At 44.8% G+C, this 12,076-nt stretch overlaps 1 protein-coding gene across 2 annotated transcripts in view; it reads left to right on the top strand.

Moving 5' to 3' along the window:
- Window positions 1-4,277: 4,277 nt before the first annotated feature.
- Window positions 4,278-12,076, top strand: part of SLC22A18 (solute carrier family 22 member 18) — a 58,846-nt gene continuing 51,047 nt past the window's right edge. The window contains exons 1-4 of one of the 2 annotated variants that reach the window (XM_038139177.1): window positions 4,278-4,818; window positions 6,187-6,284; window positions 8,320-8,465; window positions 9,339-9,471. In XM_038139177.1, coding sequence (XP_037995105.1) covers window positions 4,645-4,818; window positions 6,187-6,284; window positions 8,320-8,465; window positions 9,339-9,471 — 551 coding nt within the window. In that variant the 5' untranslated portion in view covers window positions 4,278-4,644. The remainder of the gene's footprint in view (window positions 4,819-6,186; window positions 6,285-8,319; window positions 8,466-9,338; window positions 9,472-12,076) is intronic. The other variant, XM_038139179.1, reaches the window with a different exon arrangement.

Below are 12,076 nucleotides of genomic sequence, written 5' to 3'. Positions count from 1 at the left end.
ATTTTTATAAAAACAAATTATAAATAATTGCTTTTTGCAATTTAATACACACATAGAAAAAGCCAAAAGCAGCTACCAGGAATCTGATTTCATTGTCGATTTGGACTGTCTCTGCAGTTTTTATGAAAATCCCTGAAGACTGTGCTGTTTTGTAAACTAAATATGGCTGCTTTTTTTTTTTCTTTTTTTGCTGGCCATGTGGAGTCTTTTTCCATTCATTAGCGAGCTGCTTTTTTCATGGACACAATTAGACAAAGGAATAAATCAGTCAACAAACTTGGGATATAATTTTGGCAATACCAGGCCATCTATGCTCTTATTTGCTTAACTGTATAAATCTTTCACCAGAGTACAAATGAGGCCTGTTCCCTCAGTCTTGGGGTCGGGGAAAGAGAGGGATCAGGCCAGATCCTGCAGATTTGATGGCTCCCACCGACCATGGCTGGTGTTGAGCAGTTTCCCTCATTACAGCCATCCAGCATTCCCACTATTGAGGAATCGCTTCGAGATAATTCTTCCATTTCCTTTCTCATGTTACAGAGTTTAAGAAGCATGCCCAGGACAATGGCTCCCTGAGGACTGGGTCTGTGTGAAGGGTTGTTATGTGCCTCCATGTCTGAATGTCTGCCTGCCTTACTGGTTTTGGTTGGTGGCCTTTCCATGTGCTTCCAGAGAGAGGAAGGGTTTTCTGTGTTCTTCTTGGGCAGGGAGATGCGGTTATGTTCATAATGCTTCAACTTGCACCTCGTGTCTCTCCTGGCACCTGCAGTACACAGCGCACAGAGTTGCTATTTCTCTTTGCAAGGAGAAATGAAAGTTTTGCTGACAGCAAGAGGGAGGGATTCCCTCCCTGGCATTCCCAGCCAGCTGTCATGCTTGCCATGGGTATGCATGCACACTCACAAGGGCAAGGATTTGTGGATGATCTATGTTGGAGCAGGATTTGCTTCATCCCATTGCTGATTTTTTTGCATAGCTGAAGACACTGGCCAGTTCAAATTCATCGAGGATTGAGGCCTGAGAGATGCCCTTCATTGCAGGGCATTATATCTGCATTTTCATCCCTCTTCAAAGTTCCTTTGGGCTGAAAACTTGGTTTGACCCTCTGCAGGCTCCCACCCAGGGTACCTCATGTTCCTCCAGACCATACTAAGCTTCCTCTGTGAAAAAAAACAAAACCACAAACAAACAACAAGTTCAGAGAAGGATTCGAGGTTTATTCTCCCCCAGTTCATTGTTTTCCAACCAACATTTTCAACTTCTGGTATTGATGTGGGTGGATTTCCCTTCCCTGTGCATGTGCTAGCCTTGCTTCCCATTCCAGCAATTTAAGAAAAAATTTCTGCCCAAGTAACATAAACAGTAAGCCTTTATGATTTTTTAAAATATGTTCTCAGGTTTCCTGCTCATTTTTTTTTCAGAGATCACCAGATAAATAGGCCTCAGGAAAGACACACCAGGAAGGCAACTATAAATACTCCAAAATTGCTGAGAATAAGTGTCAAGGCTTAATGCATAGCTAATGGACTAATCTGCAATTTTACCACAAGATATTTATCTTCCTGCTCGTTTTCATGGTAGTCTCCCTGAAATATATGTCTATTCAAAGTTTATTTATCCTACCCAAGAAAACTCATTTCCTCTTCATAACCTCTTCCTCCCTAGTTTTAAAATTAATTTTGTTTTTCAAAGATGGCTTGTCAGTGACTGAGTGCTACCTATGGTGTAGTCTATAATTGAGCCAGAAGGAGCCTTTAGATAAAAGTGCAGTGCCAGCTTATGCCATCTGTCATTAGTGGTGCATTATCACTAGAGCTATAAATGAGCTGGCCCCGAGCTGCATGGCTGCAAACGTGGTGTTCAGTGGAGCATAGCTGGGAACAGGGTTAATCTCTACCATACTTAGGCTCCTGCAGACATTTCCAGTCAGACTTCTCACTCAGGGGAGGAGGAGAATTTGTCTTGTGTCAGTCACAGTGGCTGTATTCCCATCAGTGCTCCTGCTGCCACATTTAGCCCTTAGGCTGATTGATTCATGGGGCAAGATTCTAAAAATCAGGCGCTGAAAGTCAGGAAAATCCAAGTTCCTGTGCAGAAGACCTTGCAAGAGGATACTGAGAGGCTGACAACATCCTGGCCAGGTTTGGAGAATACAGCTCATGTCTGCATCCTTGGGGCCAGGGCAGCATGGACATGACCTGGCCATTGGCTTGTAAAGATGCTTAAAACTGCAGCCTTCTTGCCTTTGTCCTGTGTGAGTCAAAGTGCTGGGATGGGGAGAGAAATGATCCTGCCCAAGGACATGACTGCTAGAAGAGGATCACCAAACTGGGCCCAGGGCATTTTCTTACTTGCAGCCTGATCTGGGATGCTAAGGAGCAGTCTTGGGTGCTAAACCCTCCAGGGGTGGGGGTGTGCAGGAACTGATGATCACGGCTTATTCTCCATGGACACCTCCACACCAGGCACCAAGTTTAGCTTCCTGCTTTTTAGAACTGTGTCTCTAGCCCCAGAGGCTGGGAATTAAACTCTGTGGTTTTTTACTCCACTTCCCTTGTCAATGCCAGTAAAAAGAAGCCAAATCCAAGGGAGAGCATGTGTCTGGCTAGCTGTCTGCACTGCATGCCCTGGCAGGACAAGGCTCCTGTCTGGTGGAGAGTGGCTGCATCTGCAAATCTTTGCTGCCCTGGTTGCCTTGCTGGGATCTGTTTTCAGTTGCTGCTGAGACAAACTCACCAGTCAAATTATTGATGCTTTTCAAGTCCAAGGCAGCAAGGTTTCCTGTAAGCACAGTTGTACATTGCATTTGCATGAGTCGCTTTCTTGGTTGTCTCGAAACCTCCATAAACAGAATTCTGTCATTAATTTGACTCTTCTATTCAATGGTAATTTGTACATTGTGCCTATCCAACACAAGCCAGGGAGTGATGATGGCGGTACTGTGCTGAAGGAACATTCAAAGTGCAGGCAATTCCATTGTTTTGCTCTGAGATGAACCAAATGTCGAGCGCTGGTGCTTTGCTAAGTTGGGATATATGCTGGGTAATCATCCTTCCTCAGGAACAAATCCAGATTCTGGGGTCTTGTGAGTTGGATCTGCTTGAGTGCTGGCATTGCTGTAGGAAAGTCATTTTAAAAGGTGCTTTTTTCACTCATGCTCTGAGTTTGTGAAGGGTTGTTTCTGTGCAATCTCCAGTGATATGGTACCCAACGCTGATGAAAGATTTAACCTTTGGACTTCTTCCTCCTTTGCCAGGACGTGGAGCCTGGCAGCCTTCAGCAAATCCCAGCGCTCAGTGGTGACACGATGAACAGAAGGGTGTGCCCAGAGATCTTACAGATCACTCTCCCTAGGCTTGGTTGGAATCCTAGAGCTCTGACAACCACTCCAGATCCAAGCCAGCAGACATCTGTGTTGATGTGTCTGTGTCAGCCTTCATGGTGAGTCAAGACTGTTTCTAAGCTGAGGTGTCACTAACTTAGAGGGACTGGGTGACATGGTCAAGCTGCAGCACAAGAAATTCAGATTGGACAGTAGGAAAAACTTCTTTCCCAAATACTTAGAGAAGGGGCAAATCTCTTTTGTTTGAGATTTTCAAAGCTTGCTTAGAAGAAGCCCCAGCTGAACCGAGGTGTTCAAGCAGCAGGGTGGATGAGCTCTGTTCCCTTCCTTCTAAAAGTCCTATAATTCTGCAAAGTCAGAGCATTGGAATCTCTGCCTTCTTTTTCTCTTCAAAAGAAAGATAATCCTCAACCAGACTTCCAGCTTCAACGAGTAAGAAAACAAACAAATAAACCCCCAAGCAAATAAGCAAGCAGACAAACAAATAAAACCCTAAGTAAACAAGCAAGAAAACAACAAAACCCCCAAAGGCCAAATAAGTCTTATTTATTTCCTTCCGCAGTTGGCAGTCAGCCTCATGATTTTTGTGGATTTAATACCTTTCTTTTTTTAATGTTTTTGACGTTGGCTGGTAATCTGTAGTTTGAGTGGAGTCACATGTGGACATTTTCTAGCTCAGAATTACTATAAATTTGCAGCACCTGGAAAGAAGGAAAAAATGGCTCAGATAAAGGTGATGAGAGGGGCTCTGACTACATGCAAGAGTTGTGTTTGTTCCAGGGTCTGTATAAACCTACTGGAATTGGAAATAGCTGTTGTGCTGTAAGCTTCATTTGTAACCTCCAAAAATAAAAGCAAAGTGCCTTTTGTGAAGAATTAAAACAGTCATCTCTCCTGAGCCACCAGGGGCAGTAAAAGTGAAGGAAGTGAAGTAGTTAAAAGAGTTGAAGAGCTTATCACATGCTCTTGTTTGGGGCAATGTTCACTTTCACTTCGCTGGGAACTCCAGCTGACTTTTGTTGTGATGGCACCTGGGGCAGTGAGCCCACAAGGCTGAAGAACCAGGTCCGTGGATTGATGCACAGTTACTTTTGATCCTGCCTAGCAAGTAAGCAAAGGGAAGAGGAAAAAAAGAAAGAAAGGAACATTAAATCCGTGGCATGCTGGCTCAGCACCTTTCACCGTAAGCTTTGAACTGTGCACACAATTTGTGCCCCTTATCTACGCTTCGCGTTCGCAGCTAGCAAGTGCCTCCGTGTCATTTCCCAGCCCGTCCTGCAACAAGCCGTTCTGGGAGCACCATGAACGCAAAAACCAGCTCTGCAGGTGAGGAAGAAGCCTCAGGAATGAGGAATGAGACCCTGGGAGAGAGTGGCTTCTTGGGAGAGGCCAAAAGGCGGCAAGTGATCCGTGTTGCCTACGTGATTGCAGCCCTAGAGCTGACCTTTTTCTTCATGCAGATCGGAGTCATGCCTGTGAGTATGAGTTCTCTTGCTCCACAGCACGTTTCCTTCAAAGCAGGGCTCTGTGGTTTTCCAGCAAAGCCAGAAGATAGTTTTTAGCAGGAAAGAGGAAAGGTATCCTTGAAACTGAAAGGAATACTTGGTGTTCTTACCAAACAGGCAGGCTGTGTCTGTGTCCAGGGTACACCCAGGCCATAAAAGCTGATTTATTGCTTGGGCTGCAGTAGCACCCAGAGCCCTTTCCTGGCCCGAGGGCCCTGGGTGAAGCTGATGTAGTTTGTGTCTTCTGGCATGGAGTGTGAGAGTGACCCATCCAGCAGCCATCAGGAAGCAGAGGTTTCAGATCAAAGGTGGGGTTTTCTGTGTGTAATTAACCAGCTCAGTGGGATTCATCGCTTCTCACTTACTGGACTCAGTTGTATCTGATTTTATAGAATCAGTGAGGACTTTTGGTTGGAAAAGACCCTTGAGGTCATTGAGTCCAATCAGAAACCTAACACTGCCAAGTCCACCACCAAACCATGTCCCTGAGTGCCATACCTACATATTTTTGAGATGCCTTCAGTGATGGTGATTCCACCACTTCCCTGGACACTCTTGTGCAGTGCTTGACAAGCCTCTCAGTGCAGAAATATTTTGCAATATCCAATCTAAACCATCCCTGACACAACTTGAGATCATTTCCTCTTGTCCTATTGCTAGTTACTCGTGAAAAGAGACTGACCCCAGCTGGCTACCAGTCCCTTTCAGGCAGTTGTAGAAAGAGATGAGGTCTCCCTACACCTCCAGGCAAAACAAAAGCATGACACAACAAAAACATGAATCAGAAATAAGTGCCCATTGGCTCTTCAAGGTGTGCATCTGGGGTTTTTTGCAAGCTCAGGCTGTGGGTGTACCCTCTAGTGAAGGCAATATTTGCTCATGTTGTACTCTCATTGATTCTGGCTTGCTTGATTAAACAACAGCTCCAGAACTTTTCCCTAGTTATCTCCTAGAGGGTGACTGGGCTGTTCCAGGTGCAGGGTCTGGAGGCAGGAAGGCATTTAAAACTTCCCTTATCCCCCTTGGTGGTTGCTGAATACATTCAGCTGTGTTGAGCTGCAAAGGTAAATGGTGATACAAACTTGTCAGCTGGTGCAAAACTGATGGTTTTGATCACACCTCCCTGTCCTTCAGGGTGTGGGATAGAGACATTTGGTCTTTATTAAACTGCCAGTATCTGGCCCACTAAAGATTTCCTCTGTAGGGGTGGGGAACTGAAGGAAGTGGTTGTTTGGAGCTGCGATCCTCTCCACAGAGATATTAAGATGTTTGTTCATAAATACAGCGTGCTTCTTTTCCATTTATTCGGTTTTTGTGGCTTTTTTTTTTCATTTTTAGTACTTGGCAAAGAGCCTAGGTTTGGATTCAGTGGGGTTTGGCTATCTCCAGACCACCTTTGGTGTCCTGCAGCTCGTGGGGGGTTACATTTTTGGAAGGTAAGTGAGAATGATTCTCATGACCCTTTGCCTAGCTGAAAAAGGCCAGGCATTTTTACACTTTCATAAAAAATCATTTTGTTCTGGTTTGTGGTCCTGTTGAAATGTTTGAGGATTTCATAATGAGCAAGGGAAAAAATAAATGCTATTATTAGAAATACTGCAGCATAGAAGCAGCCTTTATATTAACTTAGCTACATTTTAATGGCACACATTTAAGTGTAACAATATCCTGGGAATGGGCTTAAACCACCAGCGTCCTCAGAGCCCAGGTCCTAACAGCTTAATTCTGCAAATGTTTTACAGCCATGTGTAACCTTAGAAATGTCTTGTGACTGGGAAACAAAAAAAAAAAGGAGGGTATTTATTGATGGTAAGTAGAGCTGTCAGTTACAATAAGTGAAGGTGGTGTCATTTCATCAGCTGGATCTGCATCCATGTTGAATACAAATTTAGACTTGCAGGGACCTTTAAAAACGTCTGAAAATCTTTTAAGAATATCTATAAACTCAAGCTATCAAAATAAGAAAAGAGTGGAAAATACTTGGGGTTTCTGCCTCTTTACCCCATGGAACAGACTCTCCTGTTCCTAATGAAATGCAAATAGCCCTAAAAATATGAATGGTGGGAGAATATGTTCCTAAAGAGCAGGAAAAACAAAACCCTGAAAAATACATGTATTTCAGTGACAAAAAACTAAAATGGGACTGAAAATATCTTAACTTCTCTTCTTGATCCTGCTACTGATCAGCACATTAATAAATGGATAGGGAGCTGGTGTGTGCTTGAGTTTACCTGCAGGAAATTTGCTTTCTGGCTGATGTAGATTGGGAGCTCTACAGGATCCTCTGGTACATGGAGTGTGGCACTTTGAGGACCTGTTTTCAGCCCTTGGACACATTTTCAAATAAATAACAGCAACCTTTGATTCTACAGTACTGCTTGGCAGAAAATGCATTTCTAAGAATGGAGATGGTGCAAAGGGCTCACTTTTAATGCTTTTCCTATTAATACACAAACCTAGAGTAGTATTTCTGTCCTGGATCTGGTGCCATCTGAAATCTGGTTCTCCTCTCTGCATGTCATTCACTAATATCCAGAGTCACTGCTGAAGGGAAGGAAAATGGCAAACCAGAATCTGTCTGGGACTGAAGGTGTCCTTTGCCAGATTGAAGGCAAAATTTGCCATGTAGGTTTGAGATAAAAATGATTTTTCTAGACATCAGACTGCTTTGATGTCAGTGTAGGGACAAATTAAATAGAAAAGAGGAAGAAAGGGGAAAAGAGAGAATGTGTTTCTTAGCTCAGTTTTTCGTGTTCTTGCTTGATGCTCCTAAACAGACATGGAAAGATAAAGCACTGTGTTTATTTTCAAGTAACAAAACAACAAAAAAAAAATCCCCACACCAACAATGTAATGATTTGTGGTCTTTAGGTTACAAACAGCAAATGTAAACTGCCCTGGCTTACATGTAAACAGCAAAGTTTTGACCTGTACCTTTCCCTCAACACAAAGCCTTTTAATTACTTAAGCTTTGCTCTGTTTGTATACCAATCCTGGCATTTTTGGGGGAGTTGTTCCTCTTAGTGTAAACACAACTAATTGCTATGCAAGGTAATATTCATCTGCTAACTGTAATAGGCAGCTTAAATAAAGGGAAGGAAGAAGGAGTTGTAATGAGAAACTCTATCTGAGGCCTGGTTTATGGTCATCTTAGCCCCTGTTGCTCAGAACCTGTCCTGTGGTACTCTCAGACTTTGTCCAACTTAAGCTTTTAAAGCTTTTTGGAGTTGAATTACAGCAAAGAGTTTGAGCTGGGTCAAAACCTGATCTGACTGGGGTTTTTGCCTGTTTGTGTTTTGGGGCTTGGGGGGTTTGTGGTTGTTTGTTAGTGTGTTTAGTTGTGGTGTTGTTTTTTTCCCCTTAAATAGGAGCAAAACTGATTTACTATTGAGAGGTCTTTTTGTTGTTGTTGTTTGTTTTTTTTCTTAACCTAAAGAGAGAACTGACAATCTTGTGCCATTTCTGTACCAGGTTTGCAGATAAATTTGGTGCCCGAGCAGCCTTAATTCTCTCCTGTGCATCTGGAAGCATCTTCTTCCTGCTTATGTCCCTCTCCACCAACATCCCCCTCCTCTTCCTCTCCAGGCTGCCAGGAGTGTTCATGCATGGGATACCAGGTAAGGTCAGTCAGGAATGAGTAGCTTTCCAAATTGCTTTTCCTGCCTGATTCCCTCGCTTCTTGCCTGTTTTATGGGAAGTGAACAGGTCCAACAGCATGAAGGAAGGCAGGAGGAACATGTGATGGTCCTCAGGGGTGAAATGGTGGGAGCGTGAAGCAGCAGGTGGAAAGCAGTGCTTATTAGTCTGAGTTCCAGGCCCATCTTCCTGTAGAATCTTGAGGAAGTTCTTTGGCCTTGATCATCCAGACATGGGTGCAAGTCACTTGCTGGCAGCAGCGTTACCCCAGACTTTTCAGCTGCCTTCTTAAATACCGGGATACTTTACACAAAAGCTTTTCCCTTTCTCCTGGTAAAATGAGCATACTGGTAAAAATTAAACATCATTACAAAAATACCTTCCATTACCCACCAAGCTGTTCTGTTTTGGCTGATGTTTCCTATATTTTTCATGTGAAAGACAGAAACTTCAGCTATTAGAAGTCCATGTAACTCATGCAAGAGGAATCAAGTTGATAATGCTTCCTGTCACTTGTGAAGGGGTTTATTTGAGTGGTTTGGATGGTTCTGTTTCTCTGTTTCTCATGACTGGTGGGCTGTTGTGTTCAAAACTGATGGACTATGGGGCTCCCAGAGGAGATTGACTGCTTATTTGGAGGCCCTCTTCCATGCAAAGTATGAAAATTAAAAGCTGGAGAAATTGCCTCTAACCAGAAACCATCCCAGAAAAGTTTTAATTGGGAAAAAAAAACCAACAAAACCGAGAACCCAAAAAGCTCTTAATGGCTTAGCGATAAAACCGTGGGAATTGCTGGGGCATCTGCTCAAACCCTGTGGTAAGGTTCTTTTAAGGGATATTTTTTCCCCCTGCAGGTGCTCAGAAGGTTATTACAGATGTGACCACTCCTTCTGAACGTGCTGGTGCTTTGGGGAAGCTGGGATTTTGCTTTGGAGTGGGCATCATTTCTGGCTCTGTCGTGGGAGGTGTTCTGTCCACCAAATTCAAGTGAGTGGCCCACTTGTTTGGTACTGATTTTGTTGCAATCATTGAGGGAGCTGCTGAGGGATATTTTGCTGCCCTACAGCTTTTGATGCTGTCTTACTCCTGGTGGCAGTAGAGGACCATACCAGAACTCAGCATTTTGCTTTCTGTGCTGCTACAAAGAAAACTCCTACTGTTTTCAAGGGGATCTTGTTGAAAATCTCACCTCTGCCTACTCAAATACATTTAAAAACAAATTATATTGAGAAGTCGGTATTGTCTTTCTCCTGATTGTCTTTGGAACTGAGCGTGCTGAAAAGCAGCTTTTAAGAAATGGTATTGTACAACTGAGAGATGGAAATCAGGAGCACCGTGAAACTTGTGGAGAAAATGGTGCTTGGGGGATGCTCAATATAGGGCAAGACTATGGAAAAGGGGAAGGCAAGCTTGGGACAGTGGGGGAAGAGAGTGAGGAGGTCTGACCCTGTCACAGCAAGATGAAGCATACACCTGACAATTCCATGTTGACTCTGCACAGCCTGGCACATCATAGCAGGCTGCCACCTTCTCTTACATTCTGCAGTAGGAAAGAAATGCTCAAAAGGTATGGTGTGTCAGAGAATTTTGCAGGCAGTGAAGTGCATGGGGCTGTAATCGCCTTGGAGGATTCCCCAGCTGTGCTCTGGAGGGGGAAAAAAGTCTCTGGTGGACATTCAGGTTTCTGTGTTGCTCTACTTCTCTTTACTTTGGGTACTTGCCTATGCAGACTCAGGTTAAAATAACTCTACAGCATAGGATAGAGGGTAAAAACCACTCCCATCCTTGTCCCAGTGCCATAAGCTCTGTGGACTGTGTATGGTCATGCATCTCCTGGGTGTTTTGCATGGGGTGCAGTGGATTATGCTGTGTGGTGTCACGTGTTGCTCTCTGAACCCCACTGTGCATTCAGGTGCTGCAGTGATGCAGTTTAGTGTGTGAAATCCTTTCACAGGTTGAGGAGAACGCTGTAACCTTGTAACCTTAGGGAGCTGCCCTAAACCCGTTGGCTGCTGTACCTTGGCAGTGTTGGCCAAATGACACAAAACTGATCATTTTGTAGTTATTACATGGTTACATAAAATTAAAATTGGAGATGTACATAATATTAACTGATCAGTGTTTATAGATGTTGCTGGCTGAGTGCTGGTTTCAATAAGTATTATTTTTAACCAAATACAGTGATTGTTGACTTTATGTGTTAACTGAAAGTAAAAGTTACCTCAGTTCTCAGCTTTGGTTATATGCCTATATTTAAACATCAACATGGAAGCAGCATTGCTATCTAGCAAAAATTTATGGGGTTTCACTTTCCAGTGTGTGTATCAGTCACAGGTTTATAGAAAAGAGGCGGGGGGGGGGGGGGGGGGGGGGGAATCTCCCGTGTCATTTAATTAGGGACATTCATGGCTTGAAGGCAGTCTAGCTTTTGCATGTTAGGGCTTGGTGCTGTCAGACTCCTCGCTCACTCTGAAAGCTTCTGGACCTTAAACTTTGTGTCTGCAGCACAACGCGGAGAAAAGTGAACCTTGTCCGTAATTATGGGAGAGCAGGACAGCTGTCCGTGGAAAAGGAGCTGGCTCCTGCCTTTCCCGTGCCGGGCTGGTTTCCCGTGCGTCCTGCGGAGGGCAGCTCCAGCCCGCTGCTCCTGCCCGGCAGCCGAGAGCCAGCCCGCCTTTGGGGCTGCCCTGCAGTGCCACGGCAGGGCTGGGGAAAGCAGCCTGCCTGCCAGCAGCACCTGGTCTTCTCCCAGAGGATCTGTGCATCCTCCTGGAAGGGCGATAGGAATTTCTGTTAGCGCGGGACGAGCTGTAGCGTGCTGGCAGCGCCCTCCTGAGCATCCCTGATGTGCACAGAGGGTGGATGCGATGTGTTCAACAGAGCTTCAGGCTTCGCAAGCCGCTCTGGGGGTTTGGCAGCAAGGTTTGCTGCAGCCAGACCCCACTGTGCTGAGCTCCTCTGGCAGATTTCAGTGCAAAGATTAGAGGAACAATCCACCGGGTTTTAGGTGTTTTGGCTGGTATTGGTGGAGAGCGGGAATTCGGCTGCCAACAGCTCTGTGCCACGAACAGCTCCCGGAGCATCGCCGGCCCCTCCGGCTGTGTCTGCCGCCCCGAGCCGGGGGAAGGAGCGGATGCTGCACTGGGGACATGCCCGAGGCTCCTTGGCCTTGCTGCTGTATCCCACAGCCTGGCTGCTAATCCTTCCTCCCTCTTTCCCACGTTTTTACAGGAAGGCTCCAGCTGTACTTGGAGCTGCGTAATCACTTCCATTTTTTTTTTCTCCAGAAGAATGACCCAGTCACCTTCCATTGAAAAAAAGCATTTCTGCTGTGTCATGGAAGAGCAAAGCTGGAGATTTCTGTCCACTCTGTGTTCTTTGCTTTCCCTCACCACAAAGCTGGCCAGCATTCCCCATGTCTTGTTGACAGCATTATTCATATGTTAGCAGTGCTTTGTATACAAGAGAGGGAGTAGAACTCGGTCTCAGTTCCTCAGCTGATGTCATTTTAGTATTATTCTTCTGTATTGTATTTACCATTGATGTATTTGACCTAAAGAACTGGTCTGTTATTGTTTTCATTGTTGGAATA

The sequence above is a fragment of the Motacilla alba genome, chromosome 5 (genome assembly GCF_015832195.1).
Source record: "Motacilla alba alba isolate MOTALB_02 chromosome 5, Motacilla_alba_V1.0_pri, whole genome shotgun sequence".
NCBI lineage: Eukaryota > Metazoa > Chordata > Aves > Passeriformes > Motacillidae > Motacilla > Motacilla alba.
The sequence above is the reverse complement of the archived record's forward strand: the minus strand, read 5'-3'. Positions and strand labels throughout refer to the sequence as shown.